We start from the raw sequence: 22,523 nt of genomic DNA, 5'->3' as shown, positions 1-22,523 counted from the left end.
ACACACATGTACTCAGTTTTACTACGACTGACTTTCAATCCTCTTTTCTCCAGCGCAAACCTCCACCTCTCCAGGTTTTCCTCCACCTGCTCCCTGCTCTCACTACAGATCACAATGTCATCTGCAAACATCATTGTCCAAGGAGACTCCTGTCTGACCTCCTCTGACAACTGGTCCATCACCATAGCAAACAGGAAGGGGCTCAGAGCCGATCCCTGATGCAGTCCACCTCCACATTGAACTCCTCTGTCTGCCCTACAGCACACCTCACCACTGTCCTGCTCCTCTCATACATGTCCTGCACCACTCTGTCATACTTCTCTGCTACTCCTGACTTCTTCATACAGTACCAAGTACCATTTTTATTTATTATTAATATAATTGTTATATTTAACAGCAAAATGTCATACAAATATTTTTTTGCATCCATGATCTAACAAAGCTCTCATATAAAACTATAGTAGAGCATATGAAACTCTATATGTTCACCTGTGTAGGTGAACATATGTAGGTGAGGAGTAGTTACTCTGTTTGTTTAATAAAAAGTCTACCATTTTTCCCCATGTTTCTAAGAAGATTTCATTGCACAACACTGGTTAGACTTCAGTCTAGTTATAGTTCTGTAAGGTAAGATAAATTAAATTCAATATTTAAAATAATAGTTAACTCTCTAACAAAGAAGAGATTATGAGTTGAAAATAAGCAAACCACATTCATTTATATGTGTGTCTCACTACATTTGGCAGGGATTCTACCGGAGTGAAAAAAGACCTGATGGGAAACTTGTTCTTTGACATAGTATTTTAACTGTTTATGCCTTTTGGGCTTCTTCAAGCATGTACATGCAATGGATAGTGGGCAAATGCCAATTTACATTCAACACATTTAATTTAAGCACATTTTCATATGAGAACACAAATTATATGAGAAATGGCTACACAGAGAATGACATTTTCTCTCATAAATTAGCATTAAACATATTTATTTAATTCAGGCTTATTTTACACACACAAATCAGCAATCAAGTGGCAGTGATATCTGTTTGGAGGAGAAAAAAAAAAAATCCCGAACAGTAAATTCTGCCCTCTGCAAGTCTGTTCAAATTCAGACTCTACATTGGCAGAACAACAATAATACTAAATAATACCATATTACTACCATCAGCTTGATTCTAAAAGACAAGACAAAAAGCAGAATGGGAAAACAGAACATGAAATGATGAAATGAACATACAGGCCAAATGCAAGGAAATGATGTGTATTAAATTAAAACTTTTTATTATTATTTTAAAAACATGAACATGATATGAAAGAATGTAAAGTGAGTATTAGATTGGAAACTGCTTTAAAAACATACACTACGATTTAAAAAATTTACTCTACAAACGATCCAAAATGCAGATCTTCAACACGTTTTCAACCGTCTGAAGTTCTCCCACACCACCCCATTGTTGACTCCCTCCACTGATATCCAGTAACTGCCCACATTATATTTAAAACACTGATACTTGACTACAAAGCTTGTGATTGCTAGCTGTCTAGTGTATTTACTGTAACAGTGCTATTGAAAAGAAATTGTGGAACCATGGCATGCTTGAGTAAAATCTTACAGACATAGATAAAAAATATAATTTTATAACTAACTGCAGATATTTTATTTAGGATTTTCAGATGTCTATTTTGGACTTACTGCAGATCTACATATCAGTTAAATGTTCATCAATGCCCCTGTATATATTACAAAAAATACAAAATACAAAGCACCAAGTAAAGGAAAGGTTTCACAAAAATGTTTGGATGACATATTTTTATATAAAATTGTATAAAATTTAGATGGTGTGCCATGGGTCTAACTTAATTGTAGAAATCAATAAATATTTGCTTGTGTTCTTTTGAATTCTTCCACCAAAAGTTCATCCATGAAATGAGCATGTGCTTGGATCTTAACTTTAATTCACATTTCATGGTGTGTAAAAGTCTCCTCTGAGGATCATCTATGCATTATTTTATCTAGGATTCAGCTCATCCACTACGTCAGGCTGCTTCTCCTTAAGGATCTTATAGAATTCTGCTGTCACAGCTCTTGAGTTAAGATGTCTGTACAGTATCCTCATTTTGTTCTGTGGTGTTCTTGCCTCAATCATTTCATTATACATTTCATGTGTGATGAGTTTCTTGGTCAGTAGAGTGTCTGCGATTTCCAATACTGGTAAATCTCTCTGGATGAGTGTGTCTCTGTGTTTATCTACAAATGCAGCACCTAAAATAGATATAAACATTATAATAATGTACACTGCAGGAATCTTTGAACAAAATTTATCATTAGTACATTTAATTTAATAAGTAAAAATATTCTTAAGTGTTATTAGTCTTTAGTATATTATTAGTATAAGTCTTATTTGATACATAAGAATGTTGCAATTGGATAAGTAGTGATCAGTGAAGCAAAATCTAAATATAATCTTGCAATGCACACATTTATCTACTGAAAAAGAGCACAAATTTCAGTCTGAAAGTTTTACCTTCATTCATTTCCACTGGAACTGCTTCTCTACTCTCATCTGAGGCAATAAGACAGAAAACAAGATTCAGTTCAAAGATAGTATTATGAGACCTCAAGCAATATAATAGTAAAGTCAACCTACTACATATGTATGAACATCCCATGACTTACAAATCATTTGTTTGTGGTACTCTTTTGGATTTGCTATGACAGACTGAAAGCTATGCCAATGCTTTCTGTCAATTTAGAATACTAAAAGGAACTTTTGGCTACCTGTAAGAAAGACCTGACGAGGTTCCCACACCTCCTGGTCAGTTTCATCCAACAGACCCAATGTGAGGTTTTCAACCTCAGCATTAAGGATCACCTCAAATGTGGGGTGATAGTTAGGGCCAAAGTCACAACCAAATCTCTCAACCTAAGAAAACCAAAAGATAGCTAAACACACTACTTCAATGTATCAATATATGTTCTTTCTCTGCAAAAGGAATTGTGGTTTACCTTTGGCTGGGATACATAAGGCTCACAGTGTGGTCTGTATTTTTTACCAGGGGTCAGTGTACATATGGAGCTGCACTGAATGTATGTGTTGCACTGATGTTGTTCCTGTACCTACATGGTCAAGTGAAGAATATTTAAGAAAAACAGGGAGGTGGATTTTAAAATTAAAAAAGAGAAAAAATTGTGTTCATCTGAAGCAAAAATGCTTCATATAATTTCATGATTTTTCAGCAACAACATCTGAAATAAAATACTAAAATGTAAAAAGTTAATTGAAGCAGATTAGTTGATTACCTTATCAACTGGCACATTTCCTGGCAACAAATGAATGTGTAGTTTTCTCCGCCTTTCGTTTCCAATAATTTCTTTGTAGAACAGAAGGACTTGGGCACTGATGGGGTTTTCCGAGAAGATCCATTTTTTTAACAGGCCAAAGATGGAGAGACCGTGAACTTCAAAGATCACATGTGTGCTTGTTATATTCAGGGGCTGAATGATCTCCACATTATCCTCACTGAAATGTGCCACAGCCAGTTCAAGCTTATTTTTATCTGAAGCATAAGCCCGAGAAGGAAAATAAGGGTTTTTATTATTATTATTATTATTATTATGGTGTAAAGTGTCATTAGATACACTAATGAACCAAAAAAATATGTCCACAGACAAAGTGAATAGTGTATCTCATAACAATGACACAGATAACAGGAAGTGAATGCGGATGTCATTTTGACACATGCCATTTATCTACACCAGGTTGTGGACCAGGTAGACTACTTAATGGAAACAGGATTTTTTCAGATGGCCATAGTCTTTTTTTAGCAGAATAATGTATAATGCACACTTTGTTCAGGAATAGTTTGAGAAACATGAACAGTTTAAGATGCTGCACTGGCCTTCATATACCCAGATCTCATTCCGATTCAGCATCTATGGGACATGCTGGAACAACAAGTCTGATCTACGCCAGCTCCACTTCACAGCTTACAGGACTTAAAGGATCTGCTGCTAAAGTCATGGCTCAGTGGGTTGAAGCTGTTTTGGAAGCATGCACAGAACCAACAGCCTATTAGGTATATTAATGGTCATAACTTTTTGGATCATTTGGATCATGTTTTACAATACTGTGCATTGATTACATAACAAGCACATATACACAGACAGGCAACATTAAAACCGCCTGCCTGTGTCTCCAAAGCAGCTCAGATCCATGGACTCAAGACCTCAGAGGGTATGCTGCTTCCATTACTCAATGGTCCAGTTCTGATCCTACCATTGTATCAAATTTCAGAGGAGGACAGGGGGCAGCATTGGCTTTGACGCACCGTGTGTTCAGAGACCTTTCTATTATACCCAGCATTAACCTTCTAGGTACTCATCATTGAGCCTTGGGAGCATTTTTGAAGATATTCTGACACAGAAGTCTTGCTCTACTATACCCCTCCCAGGGTCTAACTTGAGAGTATTGCAGGAGCAGCCCCAGTGGCCATGCATAATTGTTCATTGGTACCCCACACAGTGACTGATATCACTAAAATGCATTGCCAGATCATACCAGTCTTTCAGAGAGATAAAAGCTGTGGTGGACCACTTTTGCATTTCTCTGACAGACACATGCAACAGACAAGGGACTGGGGACCATAGAGGGATAGGAGAACGCTATGCTGTACATCACTCACAGGCTCTCTGTTTGAGAGAGCTAATTCAGCATGGCAAAGAAGGAGTGTTTGGAGAGTCATTAAATGGGAATTTATGTATGCCACATTAAATGGTTTTAATGTTATATCTGATCTATGTATATCATTTTAAACACTCTTGTGTTCATTCTCACACATAACTCTGTATTTCTCTTTTATTAGGTTAAGTATAATCATAACATTATAACCCAAAATTAACTTACCGGTGTGTATCTCACAGTGTGGAAGGTGCAGATAAAGAATTGAATCTTCAGAGCAGTCAATGTTATACAGGGGTCCGGCAGGCTTGAACTGGCCCATGCCCTGCAACTGACTGTTATCCCAGGACTCTACTGTGTACAGCACTTCCCCACTCCTTTTCATGTCAAACGAAATGTTGGTCAGTTTACAAGGAAACACACCAGCATGAGAGCACAGAAACCTGCAGAACAAAACACATAAAGGACTGTGTTTTTTTTTTGTAATGTTACAAAAAAAACATGCAAGAGTAAAGTCAACAAATAACTTCCTTATTGTTTAGGATACAATAAAATATACCCATATGGTACCTGTATGCACCACTGTCAGCACAGTGTTGAAGTAATTCAGGGGTGAATACATCTGTGGCTTCTGTGTGCTGATAAAAAGAGGAAAAGTACAATGCAGCATCTATTTACAAGAATATTGCATAAACACACACTTAAATTAAGTGGGCTGAAATATGTGGGGCTCAAATATGTTCAGGTCAAAAGATTACATACACCTAGACACTAAAGATACATTTCACCTCAGTTTTTCATAACTCTGCATATTTCATTTACTTTAATGCATGAAGTAAATTTGGGTATCCATATGCTTTCTATCATTTAAAATGATTTATTTATTATATCATGTTTGTAGTGACTCAAATGTTTACATATAGATAATATCTGATCGAATTGCCTTTTCATTGCTTGATTCAAACATTTAGAGTAGCCTTCCATAAGCTTATCTTTGCTCATTCCTCATGACAGAACTGGTGTATATCTATTAGGTTTGTCGGCCTCCTTACTCAGCCATACTTCTTCTATGGGATTCAGGTCAGGGCTTTTTGTAAACCATTTTCTTACAACTTTGAATAGTTTAGGATCAATGTCCTGCTGGCCAATATATTTCTGGCTGGTGTCTTTGGCTGGTGTTGCTTTAGTATTTCTGTATTCCTCATGATGTCATCTATTTTCTGAAGTGCACTTGTCTATTTTTCAGAAAAAATACCCACAAAAAAGATGTTGCCACCTTCATGCTTCTGAGTTAGGCTTACATAGGCCATTTTAGTGGAATAAATCTGTCTATAATCATCCCTGTTTTGAAAAAGCAGATTAGGTGTGGTAACATGAAATGTGTGGAGTTGTGGCGAATTAAAACTGAATATATTTAACTTAGGTGTATGTAAACTTTCGGCTTTAGTTGTATACAAAAACTGCATTAGATTTAGATTCTAAAACAAAATACCAAGTAATATTATTTTTTCAAAATTCTGATACTATTGAATAATTAAATCTAGGAGACTTACATATTTGGTGTTAGAGTGCTGTGTAGATATTGTGCGATTGCCTTTTCCTTCACATTCCATAAAATCTTCATCAGTTACCTTCACCTTTTCACTTTCTATCTTAATTTCTTCTAAATCTTTCTGCAGGCTCTCACAGCAGTTTGTCCACTTCTCATATTGTAGACTGTCCATCTTTTTGTCCACTTCCTTTGTACATGGAGGGATGGACAAGATAAATACAGTAATAAGACAAAAAACATCTTTACAATTGTATTTATATTTAAACTTCCCTTTAATTAATGATTTAAAAACTAAATTAATTAATTTAGTTAGGACACACAATGTAAAATGCAACAAGTTTAAACACACCTCTGTCTTCAGCACTTGTTTCAGCTCTCTTAGCTTATCTTGGAGCTGCCTCATGGTATCCATGGCCTGCAGGTACAGCACTTTGATATTCTGCTGGTCCTCAAAACCGGACTTTGTGATTTTACTGCTCTCTTCCCTCATCATGCACAGGTCCGTCACAGCACTGTTATCCTTCAGTGCTGTTTTAAAATCTTTACAGTCTGCTGTATTAGGTTCACTAACAGGACTGATTATGGCAGGAAAATCTTTTATTCTAGTTTTTTTCTTTGGTTTCTCTTGACTTGGGTCCAGGGCTTTTTCTTTCCTGCAAAAAAAAGTAAAATAAAATAATTCAGGCACTTATAATGCCATATTATTGTGAAGTACCATGAGACAGAAAGTACCGTTTAGGAGTAGTAGAGAGAGTTTTGTCAGGAATGAAAACAGATGTATCATCAGAAGGTCTGGGTGTCACTGGCATGGATGGCCTTGGAATCACAGGGATCTTGGGAGAGAGAAGAAAAAAAAAGTACATGTGAATAAAAGATGGAGACAGATTGAAAGCTATTATATTATTACAAAAGTGTATTATATGATTATAAAAGTTGGTCCCACGCTACATAATAATGTCTATAATTATGAATCTGTAAACACCATTAAACTGTTTCATTAGCACCTATTTATGTGGATGCATTACATGTATTTTTGCTCATTGTGCAAAAACAATTCATAGCTACCCACAAAATTACTCCTATGACTAGCAGAGACATAATTTGGTGGATGGTAGGGATTACTTGTTTTCTCAGATTATCATATCAATCTCATACATCTCAACAACTGCAATGGCTAATACAGAAAAGGAAATCTTCATTGTTTTGTCTGAGTTTTGCAAAGCTCTGGAATTTTTTACATCATAAACCAATCTTGTTACACCCATGAAAAATAGTCTGTCTTTTTGCTAAAGATGATTCATGCCACAAAACCTAGCTAGTCTATTTATAAAAGGCATATTTACACTATGAGCAGGGTTTTTGATCTGCACAGAGGAAATAAAAACTACAGTACACATCCTGATAAACATCGTTTAAACAGTGTGACATCACCTGCTCTCTCTTATCCTGCTGCAGCTTCTCAGCTCTCTCACTGATCAAAACACAAAATTAGATCCATGAATGGGCAGTAAGAATGTTTTTGTTATTTTAGCTGTCTACTAAAGTCTATAGGATTTGAAATTAGTATGTGATCAAAATGCCGATTTTAAGATTTCATTTGGGGATATTTACATCCAAATCACATGAATAGTGTAGGAATTATTTTTACATTCAGAAATAATTAGGTAACTTAGGTGGCTGAATCCATTCACGTGGCTTTCAACAGCAATCTAAACTGTCTGGCAAAATCAGAATTGGCAATCATAAATCGTAAAAACCAAGAAACAAGGCAAACAATCCAAATCACAAAACCAAAATGCAAAAAAGAAACAAGAAAACAGGGTCAAACACAAGCAATGGCAGGCAAACAATGAAAGGCTTGGTACAAGGACACTGATCAATTATACACATCTGCTTAATGTTCGTAAACCAGAAGGGCATGCGTGACCCGAACGTTGTTAGTATTCTGGGGAGGGCTCCCTCTGGCAGGCTGGAGGGGGATCTGTGAGTGGCACTGTTACAGTAATTGGCTAAACTAATGTAATTATAAACTACAATTTTTAAAATTCAATACTTCTAAAAACATGCCTCTTTGTCTTCAGTGTCTTCAGGTCATTGTCCACCTGCCCTGTGAAATGCCTTCTATTGAGTTCTGAAGCATTTGGGTAAATCTGATGATATATAATTATTATGATATACTACTACTACTAATACTAATAATAAAAATAAATAAATAAATACAAAGGAACCAGTTCTATTGGCAGTCATACATGATCACAGCATAAGATGAGTGGTATACTTCTTTTTTGTAAGGTGTTTTGTCAAACTATAATTTGGTCTTCATTTTTTTTGAGTACTCTGTTGTGGTGTTCTCTTTATTGTTGACTTTGACACAGATACACCTACCTCCTGGAGAGTGTTATTGAATTAGTTACCTGTTGTGAAGGTTGAACTGGTTACCTGTTCCATCTTCACCATGGAATGAATTTTTCTGTCATACACTGTCATAGTTGTTTTCTGCGGTCTTACAGATATTTTGGTGTTCCTGAGCTCACTAGTTCATTGCTTATTTTAAGATTGTAGCAAATAATTGACTTAGACACATTTAATGTACATATGCAAATGTGGAATGATACCTGGCCATGGAACAGGTGAGCAGCCAATTGCCTGTTAGTTTTGGTTCATTAAAATAGGGGAAAGGCAACATACATAAAGTGATGTAATTCCTTCAACTTCCAACTTATTTGGATGTATATACTCTCAAATAAAACCTGAAAGTATACACTTGTTCATCAGTTAAATCTGCCTTCAAAAGACTAGTAATAATTTATAATGTTCAATTAATTCAATTAATTAAATAATTTTATCAATGTCTTAATATTTATGGACCCAGGTGTATAACATCAAAAGAAATGTATGTCCACACAATCATGTATAAATGTTTATGTACATGTTTATGTACACCATATTAATCGTTGTGGCCTTTTACACAAACGATTGTGTGTCAGCAAGCAATTTGTTGTAAGGGGAACCTGGAAACCTGTAACATCTGATTTGGGTCCATAGTAATTTATGACCTTAACAGATTTATACTAAAATTAATGGAATTTTTGAAGAAAGAGGGCAACTTACTCAGTATTCTCCGCAGGTTTAAAGGCTTGATAACTATAAGAGACGGCCCTCCAATATTGCTCAAGTTTTTTATTTAGATTCTTCATAGTGTTCCTGCAAAGACACAAAATAGCACCCTTACTTACATCAATGTTTAAAAAAAACCCTCTAATATAGCAGATATTATGCATACTGTATACTGTACTATATGGTCACAAGATTTAAAGGAGAAGTTCACTTCCAGAACAATAATCTACAAATAATTTACTCAGCCCCTTGCTATCCAAGATGTTCATGTCTTTCTTTCTTCAGTCGTAAAGAAATGATGATTTTTGAGGAAAACATTTCAGGATTTTTCTCCATATAGTGGACTTCAGTGTGACAAATAAGTCAAATGCCCTTTATTAGCAAAAAGGTACAATGAGAATGTATGGGTTTGTTGATATCCAGGTGCAGAGCGAGCAACCACAGCTTCAAACGATTTTTTAAAGGAAATTTGTGAGCAGTCACGTTATTTCCAAGCAGACGTAATCTTTTAGGTTCAAAACTTAAAATTTCCACATCGGTACACACACGACAAAATACTGACACAGAGACATTTTAATAATAATTTTAACAACTTTATTATTTCCACACGCAACAACTTCGGAGCAATCCTTCTTCTCCACACTAGTAAACACTGGGTCTGTAGTTCCTACGTGATAATGTAGTACATAGCATCGCAGATGCACATACCAGAGCTAGTGTTAGACAAGCTTTTGTGGTTAAAAAGTATACAATTTTTTAATTTTCTAAGAAAATGACATTGTTTCACTAGATAAGATCCTTCAATGGGGCACTACTGAAGTCCATGATATAGAGAAAAATCCTGAAATGTTTTCCTCAAGAAAAATGATTTCTTTACGACTGAAGAAAGAAAGACCTGAACTTGGATGACAAGTTCACTGGAAGTGAACTTCTCCTTTAAGTCTTATGACCATTTCAGCAAAGTTTAGCAGAATAGATTATATTTATTTTCATTTTATATTTTATTTCTTTGTGTATTTCACTATTCATCTCATTACAATATCATGGTAGATTGCATTTTTGTTTTAAAATACTACACTGAGTTTTATGTATGAGTGATGTTATTTCCTCCTGTGGAATTGCCTAATTGCTTCCCACCCTCGTACAGTAAAGCTTTGGATGTGATCAAGGCAGGTCTGTTGCAAATGGCTTTTTTAGTAAAGTGTTTAAATGTAGCAGATTAAGTTACGATTTTTACGGTCAATGTCTGTGTATGTCGTGTTTTATTTCTGGATTGAGTCACATAGTGTGTTTAATTGTTGCTTGTTGTGTGTATATTTGGAGTTTTGTGTTTACAAGCTGAATGAGTTCAGCTCAAGCTGCTGCCCGCGCAGTTTTCTTTAATATCGGTTAGCAAAAAGCATAAAATGGTTTAACTTATGCTAATTACTTTAATTTAATGGTAATGCTTTATTTGAAGTATATTTTCATTTTCTATGTCTAAAATACTGTGTATATTCAAATTAGTCGATCAGGTACAAGTGCAGCGTTAATGGGGGCAGGTGTTCAGTTTTCTCTTTTCACACTCCTCACAGAGAATACAGACCTGAGGGTGTGTTATTGATGTGTATTAATCCTTATCCTGTCATTAATTGTTGGGGGATTTCTTTGTGGTATGAGATGACAATGAACTCCTGCACTAATGAAAATTGTAGGTCATCTGAAAATGTTACTTAAACACACCTGTACTCCTGAGTATCATCAAAGTCCTGTTTATTGTGAGTTGGTTTGAGGTGGTTACACTCTATAACCCCGATAACTCCTTGTCCTGTATTGTTGTTCTGGTAACAGAAAATAAACACTGTAAATATCATGAATAAAAGAGGATTTTATTTTGTTTTTCATAAAATTACACTCAAACTAAATCTGACCATGTATTATTGAGTTGAAGTGAATAACAGTGATCATCCATGGTACCTTTCTAGTAATAATTCTCCCTGCTAGACTCCAAAAAAATGGTTCAGGTTTAATTTAGGGATTATTAGCGTTATTTAGGGAATGTTCTGAAGGATGACCTTCATAGAATGATGCATGATCATATTCTTGGGGATTTATGTTCAGTGCACATGTGTATTGACTACTGTTCAGCATCCCTTGCAAAAAGGCTGACACCATGTCTGACTGACTGACTACAAACCATTTTTTTGAAGAATTCCCAACAGGAATGTTCCCTTGACAACTACAAATGATAAAGTGCACAGCCACTAATGACCATTTAAGCACTTCAGTATGTAGTGGTCAGAGTAATCCTATTTTATGTGTAATTACTGTAATAACTGTGTATATAATGTGTAATAACATTTCGTTAACAACTGCAATACGTTATCTTTTTAAAAATTGTTTAATTCTTTTTGATAAATAAATCAGAAAATAAGTAATTTAGGATTTTGCATACACCTGTATATAGGTCTGTATTTATTCTCATCTATGTCTATATACTGTAGGGTCCAAAAGTGTGAGACAACTACACATTTGCCTGTAGAGACCTAGAAAGAGTGCAGAATTTAAATATTAAATATATTTAATATGTTGAATATTCACTTTGTATGTTTTCTGCATTTTACAACTTTCTCTGTTTGTATTTTTTGATCGTAAAACATCTAATTATTTCCAATTTTAAAAAAGATTTTCATAATAATAGTTTTAGACTTTTGGACCCCACTGTAGTTCTGTATTTATTCTATGTCATTCCATCTGTGTTTATCTTTTTATTCTAGACTTGTTCTCCTCCTGATTCTGTTCCTGTTTGCAGATGTTTGCAAAATTATAAAACATTAAGCATTAAACAAACTGTATGATCCTCACCTTGCGCTGACAGGGGACACGCACATAGGCTTTGATGAGACGGTTTTGGTGGTACATCATCAGTCCATAGTGCTCCATGCTCTTTTTGTTGTAGCCAAATGTGATTGTTAGTCCCTTTTTCTGAGACAGAGTCTTAAGGATCATGAGGTTTAAAATATTTGTATAATAATCATTTAATAAGTAACTCTTACTAGAGAATCATTAGCTTATATGTTTATATTCTGGTCCTCTAATATTTGTTACAAGGATACCACACAATCAGGTTTGTATGTGTCCGTACGGGCCTTTGCTAGAGTTGTTGTGATAGACTGAGTTTCCACCTTCTGCCCTTGAAGGATAATTTCCATTCTTGGATTCAGGTACAGGATACTACAGTACGCCTGAATCAATCAAATATAAACAAATCGATTTGGCTATTCATTGATCAGTGGTTAAACTTAATCTTGAAACTGCACCTGTAGATTTGAGAGCTGCTGCAAAAACTCAATTCAGTTCATTTACCACATTCTCACTCACCTGCATATCGAATGTAACATGGAAACAATGCAGATGAACATGAAATAGAAATGTTTTAGGGAAAAAATGATTACCTGGTTGCATAAGTGTTATCATAACCAATAACCTGATGTACACACCCCTTACAAATAATTTCTTAAAGCACCTTCTGCTTGTAACATATTCAGCAGTCTGGTTGGACCCAAAGAGTCGAGCAACGTTCTGCCAAAGAATCTATCAAATTAGCACATCTTGAGTTGGCAATTTTATTCACCATTCCTTTCTGGAAAGATCCCTTTTCAGCCAATGAACTCTGACAACTCAATATTCATATAATATTTGCTGATTAAATTCTTACCCGCAGTGAATAGTCACTCTCAGGCACTGACTTGCTTTCCTGACCCTGATGCTTGTTTGGCTCCCTGAATGTCTTGTACACATCATCAAGGATCCGAATGTCTTTGGGGTCCTTCATGAAATCAAATTCTAATTCTCCTGAAGATTTTCTGCAGTAGAATAATTAGAGGTTAAAACCAGGTAAGAAATTCATAATCTAATTTCATACCATTAAAAATATTGTTTTTAACCTTCAGCCCATTTAGCAAAATAATCTAGGCTACCCTGTTTTAACAATGTTTGCAACACGTTTCAATTGGCGTTACGTTCATATCATTAATTATACTCTTTTTGCACAGTATTAATAGTTTAACTATATTAGACTTTCCTACAAGGAAAAATGCAATTTCATTATTCATATCCTTAACCTAAGCAGAGCTCTCATATAAATCTATATTAAAGCAAATAAAACTCACGTGCGTAGGTTCCAGATGATGATACGGGTTCCACTTGAGTTGCTTAACATGACAATAGGCACTACGACATTCTGTGCTCCTGTCCTCTCGAGGTAAGTCTGTGACAGGAGACCCACACACATGGGGTCAGCTTGCTTTGAGAACACGATGGCGTCTTTCCCCAAGCGCATGGAGCCTGACTTAAAACCATTACCATAAAGACCGACTGGAGCATGGCCTTTTACCGACTTATCACTGAAGCCAAAACTGGGAGAGAGAGAGAGAGAGAGAGCTCTGTTAGTAAAATGAGAAACTGTATACTGTTTACACAGTTAGGTTTTACTCTCCATAGTTAAACTAAATTGCTGGATTATATAATTGCCATCTGACAGACAACAGAAGCTTCATGAACACGCATACCTGAGCATTTTGTGCATCTTGTCATAGTCCATGCCTTGTCCATTATCCAGGAAGATGAGGCAGTCTGTGTGTTTGAACACTCTTTTTTCAATCCAGAGTTGTTTTGCACTGACATCATAAGCATTGTCTGTCAATAGGGAAAAATAGGAAAATCAGACACTATCCAATATTATTTAGGCACAATTTACAATTGCCTGGTTCATGTGTTCTCAGGAGTGCTGACATTTTTAGTCAGCTCTAAAAAACAACATAACCTTGAGAAAAGCTTTTCATAATATAAAGCTTGATAGAGAGCCAGAGAGAGAGAGAGAGAGAGAGAGAGAGAGAGAGAGAGAGAGAGAGAGAGAGAGAGAGCAGGATGGAGAGACCACAAATCGATTCATAAATAAAATTATCTCTCACCCTATTTTAGTGTTTAATTGTTGAGGAAGTAAATAATATAATTTACCACTTAACAGCTAACATCTCACACACACACACACACAATCAGACACAGGTCAGGCAATCAACAAAGAGAATTTCAAAGGGCAGGCAAAATCAAAAACAGTGAGTGAGTAACTTTACAGGAGTATAGGGAGAATGAAGTATGAGGAGCAGGGGGGTTAAGTAATGAAGAAAAAATGTTCAAAAAAGATTTGAAGATCTTTTGCAGCAGTTTCCAGTTTTTCCTTGTAGAAGGAAATCTTAGAAGTCACATCAGAGGAGATAACACCACAGTAAGAGGAAAAAACAGGTGAAGCAAGGGAGGCAAGGATGAAACACCAAGATAAACAGTGATAACTAAATGGTTTGGTTAATTACAGGCAACTGATCACATGGTTTGCTACATGGCTAAAATTAAAAGTGGTTTTTAAAGGTGCACTGTGACAGTGTGTGACAGTGTGTGACAGTTGAAAATAGGTGTAATACAATCGGAAGATTTTTGAATGGTATGACTTTAAATGTTGAAGTGCAGGTGTATTGTGGGAAGTGGAGTTTGGTGCAGACATGTTTGTAGGCCACAATCTGTGATGGTAGAGGGAGGATCAACTCATCCCTCTTAGACTGGTGCTCTCATGTATGTGTAGGAGAGGGCATCTGCTTCAGTCTTTTTAGAATCTTGCTGGTTGAACAGACTAAACCATATGAAGAAAAGGGACCAACAGGCCTGTGTGGGGTTTAGAAGATTGGTGGCTCTTATGGTCAGTGAAAATGAACAAAAGGATTTTCCACCCACTTGTTCAGTTAGTGTTGCCACTCCTCCACTACACTGTGGAGGTTGAGCTTCATTAAGTATTGTTATATCTGAAGCTATTAAAGGGCTGTGGGGTCTATTGGAAGAGGATAGGTATATTTGACGGCACTCCTCGGTCTCAGTAATCAATACATGGTAAAAGGCCACCACTTTTTTTGCATATACATTAACATTAATGTATTAATGCCATTTCGTATATGCCTCTGTCCAGAGTAACTAACATTTATCTCATTTATACAGCTGAGCAGCTAAACACAAAGGCTTTGTGAAGGGCTTTATGTCAGAAGAGCAACACAGAGGGTTTAAGTGCAGGTTAGCTTTAAGTTTATTTTTAAATTGGACAAATCCAAAATGCTAGGCAATCAACAAACAGACTTGCAAAGGGCAGGCAAGATACAAATCATTAACATTTAACATTTTATACACTTTATCCCTTATCTAGTTCAAGTATAAGTACCTCTAATATAAAGAGGTACAATAAGAGGCAAGGCAAGCAAGGCAAAAATTTAAAATAGATAAATAAATAAATAAATGAAACAGTGTAAACAATGGTAACAAATCATTTTGGTAAATAACAGGGCACAAAGGAAACTAAGCATACATACTTGGCAATAAGAATGGGAAAAAAGTATTTTATAAAGGTGAGCTATGAGTGACAATTCAAAACAGATATAGTACATACAATTATAGTAGGAATTATAGTATTGAATTCCGAATTTTAGTTAACAAAAATGTTCACATAATTTCCCCTCCTGGTTTCTAGACAGGTCAGAGCTGTGAGTGGGGGTTGATCTGTAGAACTGCCCTTATCAAGCAGCTAGAATATTGCCTATAGTCTATAATGTTGAAGAACTTTTTATGAAAAGTGGTCATAAAAGAATAAAGAAGGACTTCTGACTCACCAATCAATCCTGCTACAGCACTGAAGGGCCAGGTGTGGCTAGTAGAGTTTGAGTGCAGAAACCGTGGATTAATCTTTAGGAGAAAAACAATATGATAATCACATTCCTTGACAAAAAGGCTGCTATAAAAGATAAATAAATATGCCAATACTTCCTCAAGTGCTCCAGATTTACACTGTCATGCAAGGGCAGCTAATAGCACAAACAAATAAAAATAATCTGCTCTAGAAAATTCATTTAATATTTATTAATTATTAATTAATTATTTATTAATTATTAATAAATTATTATTATTATTTAATTTATATCTTTTGCACATTCTCAGTGGTTTGAGCAGAACATACAAGTGACAAAAGAAACTATAAAAATGATATTTCTTTTTTTTTCTCCAAATCTCAGTCACTTCCTTTTTGTAGGTGAGCTGATCATAGGTTAAAGGAAGAGCCATTTAAGATCCCCAAAACTTGCCTGTTAAATATTTAGGATCCTGAATATTTGTGTATCCATGTGGTGAGCTTTATTTCAATGAGTTCTCAAATGGGTTCTGTTTCTTTCCAAAAATTTCCACACACACACATTTCTTTTCTTTTTTTTAATCACTTTGCAGATTTAGTTTTCTTTAACCCCAGTTAATTGTAGGATTGAGTGGATGGTTTTGTTGGTTGGTAAAAGCTTAAAAAGGACTTTACAAAAATCACACTGACTGAGGACCATAATGATGAAATAAAAGTGAAAGTTATCCAAGAAGGGCAGGGAAGCAATTTAATTTAAATTCATTTATCATTACTTAATTTTTTAATTTTAATTTTTGATTATTTATCTTGATGCCACAGTTCTAGCTATAGCCATAAAGTACACCTGTGACAGTATAATATTATACAAATTATCTCCAACATTTATAGTACACAAAAAGATAGCTGGTTGTAGTTTAACCTAGTTACAGTCCATACATACTTACCAAGCTTAAAGGTATTCCTCTATTTGTTAGTGATGTCATCTTTGTTTAAAACTTCAGTCTGCAGTTCCAGAGTAAGCTTCTTAGGAAGGAGTAGGAGACTCTTCTGTTTTGAAGGCAGGAACAAGGAACAAAAAACATTTATACTGACTTTGTTTAAACTCCACCCCCTCTGGCTCATCAAGGGGCGTTGTAACGGGCATGCCAGCCCCAGCAGCACTTCCTCGCTCTCATTCCCCTGATTACTGATCGCTCCACCTGCACCCAATTTCCCGGCGCCTATTTAAAGCCCTCACTCGCCAGCGTCTGTGGCGAGTATTAAGACTGTGGTAGCTAGAGTACCGAGTTACTGCTCCAGTATTTTCAGGTTGAATATTTCCTTTCGTCGTTTTGCCTTTTTCCCTGCCTTAGTTATTAAAGCCGTGTTGGACCCGCTCTCTGTTTCCGTGTGTGATTGTGACAGAATACTCGCCCATAATGGAAGGAAGTGAGGAAGCACCTACCTCCGTGATGCAACTCGGCATACCTCCCGTCTCGGACCCGATGGCTGGATTGGCGGCTTCCCTATGTAACACAGTTCGTTCTGCGGCCGCTCCTGTCTGCCCCATGGCTGTACCAATGGTATACGCGGGTGAGGTATCTGAATATCCGGGCTTTATGATGCAATGCCAACTATACTTTGATGCTCTCCCCCACCAGTTTTCCAGCGACCGCTCGAAGACCGCGTTCATTCATGCGTTCATGCGTTCGCTACTGACTGGAGACGCTCAGCGCTGGGTGGAAGCATAATGGGCATCAAAGAGCCCAGCACTCGACTCCCTGGACTCCTTTTTGGACCCACTTTAAGGAAGTCTTTGGAGCCAGCTCAGCTGCCCTCTCCGTGCATGAGGAGTTATTCCGTCTACGGCAAGCCAACCGCTCCACTTGTGAGTACACGCTTCATTTCCGCACGCTTGAGGCATCTAGTGGCTGGAATGAGGCGGCGCTACTCGCGGCCTACCGATGGGGCTTACGGCCGGCGATCCAACGGCAGATGGCGTTATACGACGACACCGTTGGCCTGGAACCCTTTATGCTTAAGGCACAGAGTGTTTCACAACACCTGGCCGCGATCGTCGTAGAGCAGAGTGACCATCCCGATACCTCACCCCGCTAGAACTCCCCAGCACAGAAACCAATCTTGATGGAGGAACTCCACCTGTCTCGTAGCGAACGCAATCGCCGCCTTCGTCAAGGTTTGTGTGTATATTGCGGAGAGTCGGGCCACCCACTCCAGACCTGTCCAGTCCGTCCCACGCGCCCAGCGGTGAGTACACTCCAACTAAGTTCTATATTCTGCAATCCCCGCTATCATGATGCTATACTCATTCATTGTTCTCACCATTATTCAGTAACGGTGTTGTTCGACTCGGGCTACCAGATTACTACGATTCAAGGGAAACTGCTGGGGCTCGGTCTGGTGCAGTGGCTAACCCCTGAACTGACTCTCCACATTGGATGCCTGCATGAGGAGACGATATCTCTCCTGGTGCTGGAGGAGTCCCGAGTGGATGTCGTCCTGGGACGCCCCTGGCTGGCGCAGCACCAGCCCAACATCTGTTGGAGCACGGGGAGTATCACCCAATGGAGTGACCACTGTCTTCGAGCGTGTATGAAAGCACTCCCCATCCCGGCTCCCAAAACAGCCCTCCTCGGATCTACGAGCATCAAGAGCCCGCAGCAGTATACCGAAGTGGAACTCCCAGGAGAGTATAGGGGCTACCAGGACGTATTTAGTAAAGCCGCAGCAACAAAACTGCCCCCACATCGATCATGGGACTGTGCATTGGATCTCCTGCCCGACACTAAACTGCCCAAGGGTCGGATTTACCCTCTGTCCGTCCCGGAGCAAAAAGCGATGGAGGAGTACATTCAGGAGGCGCTCTGCCAGGGATTCATACGCCCATCCACTTCCCCAGCAGCTTCCAGCTTCTTCTTCTCAAAAAGGACGGTGGGCTTCGACCGTGCATTGACTACCGGAGTCTGAACGCGCAAACGGTGAAGTTCGCCTACCCCTTACCACTGGTCCCAGCGGCCCTCGAAGCACTACGTGGAGCTCACATCTTCACCAAGCTCGATTTACAGGGCGCCTACAATCTAATCCGTATTCGGTGAGGTGATGAGTGGAAGACGGCGTTCATCACACCATCTGGACACTATGAGTACCTTGTCATGCCGTATGGACTCTCCAATGCCCCGTCGGTGTTCCAAAATTTCATGAATGAAATTTTTCAGGACATGCTCCACCGGTTCGTCATTGTATATATCGATGACATCTTAATCTACTCCTCGAGCCGGCTGGAGCATGTTCGCCACGTTCGGCAGGTACTCGAGTGTCTCCGCTGTCACCACCTCTACTTGAAACTAGAGAAATGCGAGTTCCACCAGCCCATCATTCACTTCCTTGGCTACGTCATCTCCTCAGAGGGCATCAAAATGGACCAGTCCAAAGTGGAAGCGGTGAAGACCTGGCCGCAACCCCAAACCATCAAGGATCTTCAACGCTACCTGGGGTTCGCGAACTTCTACCGCCGCGTCATCGCAGGCTACAGCCAACACACTGCACCCCTCACCTCACTGTTGCACAACCAGCCTAAAGCGCTATGCTGGACGACTTCCGCGGTCGAAGCCTTCCAGAAGTTAAAAGCCGCCTTCTGTTCCGCACCAATCCTTCTACACCCCGATCCCAGCCGACCTTTCGTGGTGGAGATGGATGCCTCAGCTGTCGGAGTAGGAGCGGTGCTGTCTCAACGGGGAGGTGAACCCCTGGCACTCCGTCCATGTGTGTTCTTCTCAAAAAAGCTGACCCCGGCGGAGCAAAACTATGACATCGGCAACCGGGAACTATTAGCTATCAAGCTGGCCTTGGAGGAGTGGTGGCACTGGTTGGAGGGAGCTGTCCATCCCTTCGAGGTTATTACGGACCATAAGAACCTCCAGTACCTCAGGGATGCAAAACGTCTGAACCCTAGACAAGCTCGCTGGGCTCTCTTCTTTACTCGCTTCCGGTTCACGGTCACCTATCGTCCAGGGTATAAAAACACAAAGGCGGATGCACTCTCCCGGATGCATGCACCTGATCCCCAACCGGAAGAATGCGAGCCCATACTCTCTCCTACTCTCTTCGTCTGTCCCCTCCTCTGGAATATTGACGAGGACATCCGTGCCGCCACTGTGGAGGAACCTGCTCCGCCGGGCGGTCCAGAAGGGAAAATCTATGTTCCTTCTTCACTACGGCGTGGATACTAATTGAGAGTTAAGAGAATATAGAGCTAAGTACTATTTTGATTGTAACTCTATACTTATTCTATTTTTATATTATTTTATTCTATTTTGTGACATGGACAGACATGTATGAACAAGAGATTTTGAACTATATTTGAAAATTTTGAACATCTGGATTAGGAATAGATTATAAATAGAAATAAAATAGAAATAAAAATAGCAGTTCTCTGAAAACAGGAGCAGACAACAAATCATTTGTGAGACCTGAACTTGAAAAGAAGCAACATATATTAATTTATACAGTACAGTGAAAGGAAAAGCTGTAGGAAAACTTGTTGTTTTGTGACTTGTCAGATGATCCGTTCCACACACCCAAAAGTGTTCATATAAAAAAAAAATCATTTGTAATGGTATTTTATATACAAATTATTGTCCCTAATACAGTATCTGAAACAAATAACAATGATTAATATACTTCTAGCGTAATCATCTCTTTCTTCTTACCACCTTCCTTTTCCGGATTTTTCTTCATTGGGGCCATTGTTGCAGTACTAAAGAACAGTCACTTGGATGCAAAATATGAAAAAGTTTACACACACACAGTTACAATGCTATAGTAAACAGTACGCTCGCGCGGATGTTGCCTGTACCAGAGATTCACGCCGACTGAGGATGAGTACAGGGAGGTTACCTGCGCTCCCAGTATTTTACCCAGCGAGAGAGAAGAACCATCGGCTCAGTTGTGAGCTTTTCAGTGCAAGCTCATAGCATGATGGTCATGGTGCGGTGCTCATGGCCCGGTGCTCGTCTTGCAAGTTATCACTCGTTAACCAAGTTAAATTTTATTAAAAATGTTTGCTCGTCTCGCAAAGCACTCGTAAAACACGTTACTCGCAGTCCAGGGTTCCACTGTATGTTGCTGTTAGAATTTGGCTGTAATTTTTAATTTGTTACAGTATAGTTCATCTTTAACATTATTGTTTAGTATTATTTATTATTTAGTGCCATTATTATTTAATATTATTAATATAAATATTACATTTATAACAGTAAAATGTCATACAAATATTTCTTTGCATCCATGATCTAAACAAAGCTCTCATATAAAACTAGAGCATATGAAACTCTATATGTTCACCTGTGTAGGTTACAGATGATGATGCTGAAAGTGCTGTCTGTCCTCTTCTGCAAACACGAGCTCACAGATGCCCAGGATAAACTAGGGTCACTGTTTATCAGGGACTCAAATTCACAGCTGACAGGGCAATGTGCCATTTGGAATTCAAACTCAGAGTGATTTTAAACCAAAATTTAAAAATAGAAAAGCAAATCACTGATATTGTTGAAAGCAGCTTCAGCTCAGAACAATTTCCAAAATGAAGCTATTTCTTTCCTCACATAAGCTAGATGTCCTGAGATCTGCCAGTCATCCTTTTCTACATCTATGACTTGATCAAAATTCTGTAGTTCAGCTAATTAAATGTTCAAGGAAGAGGAATCTACGGAAGCCGAGAGAGGCCATGTGATATTATTTTTGCTTTTGTTTTCTCGTGATCAAGACATAATTTTCTCGTGATTCCGAGATAACAAAAGTTGTTTTCTCGTGATTGCGACATAATCAGAATCTAATGACATATTTTTTCTCTGGAAAATTAGGCTCAGTTTCAACTGACTGTTGCACATACACGTTGGCGTCTTCGCCACCACCATCATCAATGTACTGTAATATCCGCTGTAAAGATGGACTTTATCTCCGCATTAAGAGAGAGGGGTGTCCCAGAGGAGAATCTCACAAAAATGGAGGTAGATAAGGCAAGGTGCTCTTTGAATATTGTTTACTAATCCCGTGTTGTGGCGATTGGAATAAGCTTGCGTATGCGTGCGTTAATGGCGTTACGTCGTGATCACATCACAAGAAAACATTTCGATATCACAAGATCATTAAGTCGAGATCACGAGAAAACAACTTTTGTTATCTCGAGATCACGAGAAAACAAAAGCAAAAATAATAATATTACATGGCCTCTCTCAGGTTCCGTAGGAATCATATTACCGCAGTTTTAACTTCCTTTCATTAGCTCCATTTAAAAGAGAAGTTCACTTCCAGAACGAAAATTTACAATTAATTTACTCGCCCCCATTTCATCCAAGATGTTCATGTCTGTCTTTCTTCAGGTGTAAAGAAATTTGCTCAAGCCCCGAATGAGTTTAATCTAGCCCCGAAAGTTTTATCCCGAATTTTGCCACCGGAGTGTAGAGGAATTAAGTAAATGT

At 38.1% G+C, this 22,523-nt stretch overlaps 1 protein-coding gene across 1 annotated transcript; it reads right to left on the bottom strand.

Annotated features, from left to right (window-relative positions):
* Nucleotides 1–809: 809 nt before the first annotated feature.
* Nucleotides 810–20,254, bottom strand: LOC131354217 (uncharacterized). The gene is made up of 20 exons (XM_058391593.1): nucleotides 16,989–20,254; nucleotides 16,031–16,103; nucleotides 13,895–14,021; nucleotides 13,496–13,741; nucleotides 13,042–13,189; nucleotides 12,440–12,568; nucleotides 12,189–12,308; nucleotides 11,067–11,164; nucleotides 9,339–9,431; nucleotides 7,659–7,698; nucleotides 6,960–7,060; nucleotides 6,577–6,880; nucleotides 6,229–6,414; nucleotides 5,246–5,313; nucleotides 4,901–5,118; nucleotides 3,298–3,554; nucleotides 3,004–3,114; nucleotides 2,776–2,920; nucleotides 2,522–2,560; nucleotides 810–2,259 (listed from the first exon to the last, which is right to left on the bottom strand). The coding sequence occupies exons 1-20, from the start codon at nucleotides 17,025–17,027 to the stop codon at nucleotides 2,006–2,008; spliced, it is 2,796 nt and encodes a 931-aa protein (XP_058247576.1). The 5' UTR covers nucleotides 17,028–20,254; the 3' UTR covers nucleotides 810–2,005.
* Nucleotides 20,255–22,523: the final 2,269 nt, after the last annotated feature.

This window comes from Hemibagrus wyckioides, linkage group LG06 (genome assembly GCF_019097595.1).
Source record: "Hemibagrus wyckioides isolate EC202008001 linkage group LG06, SWU_Hwy_1.0, whole genome shotgun sequence".
NCBI lineage: Eukaryota > Metazoa > Chordata > Actinopteri > Siluriformes > Bagridae > Hemibagrus > Hemibagrus wyckioides.
This window is presented reverse-complemented; position numbering and strand designations above follow the sequence as displayed.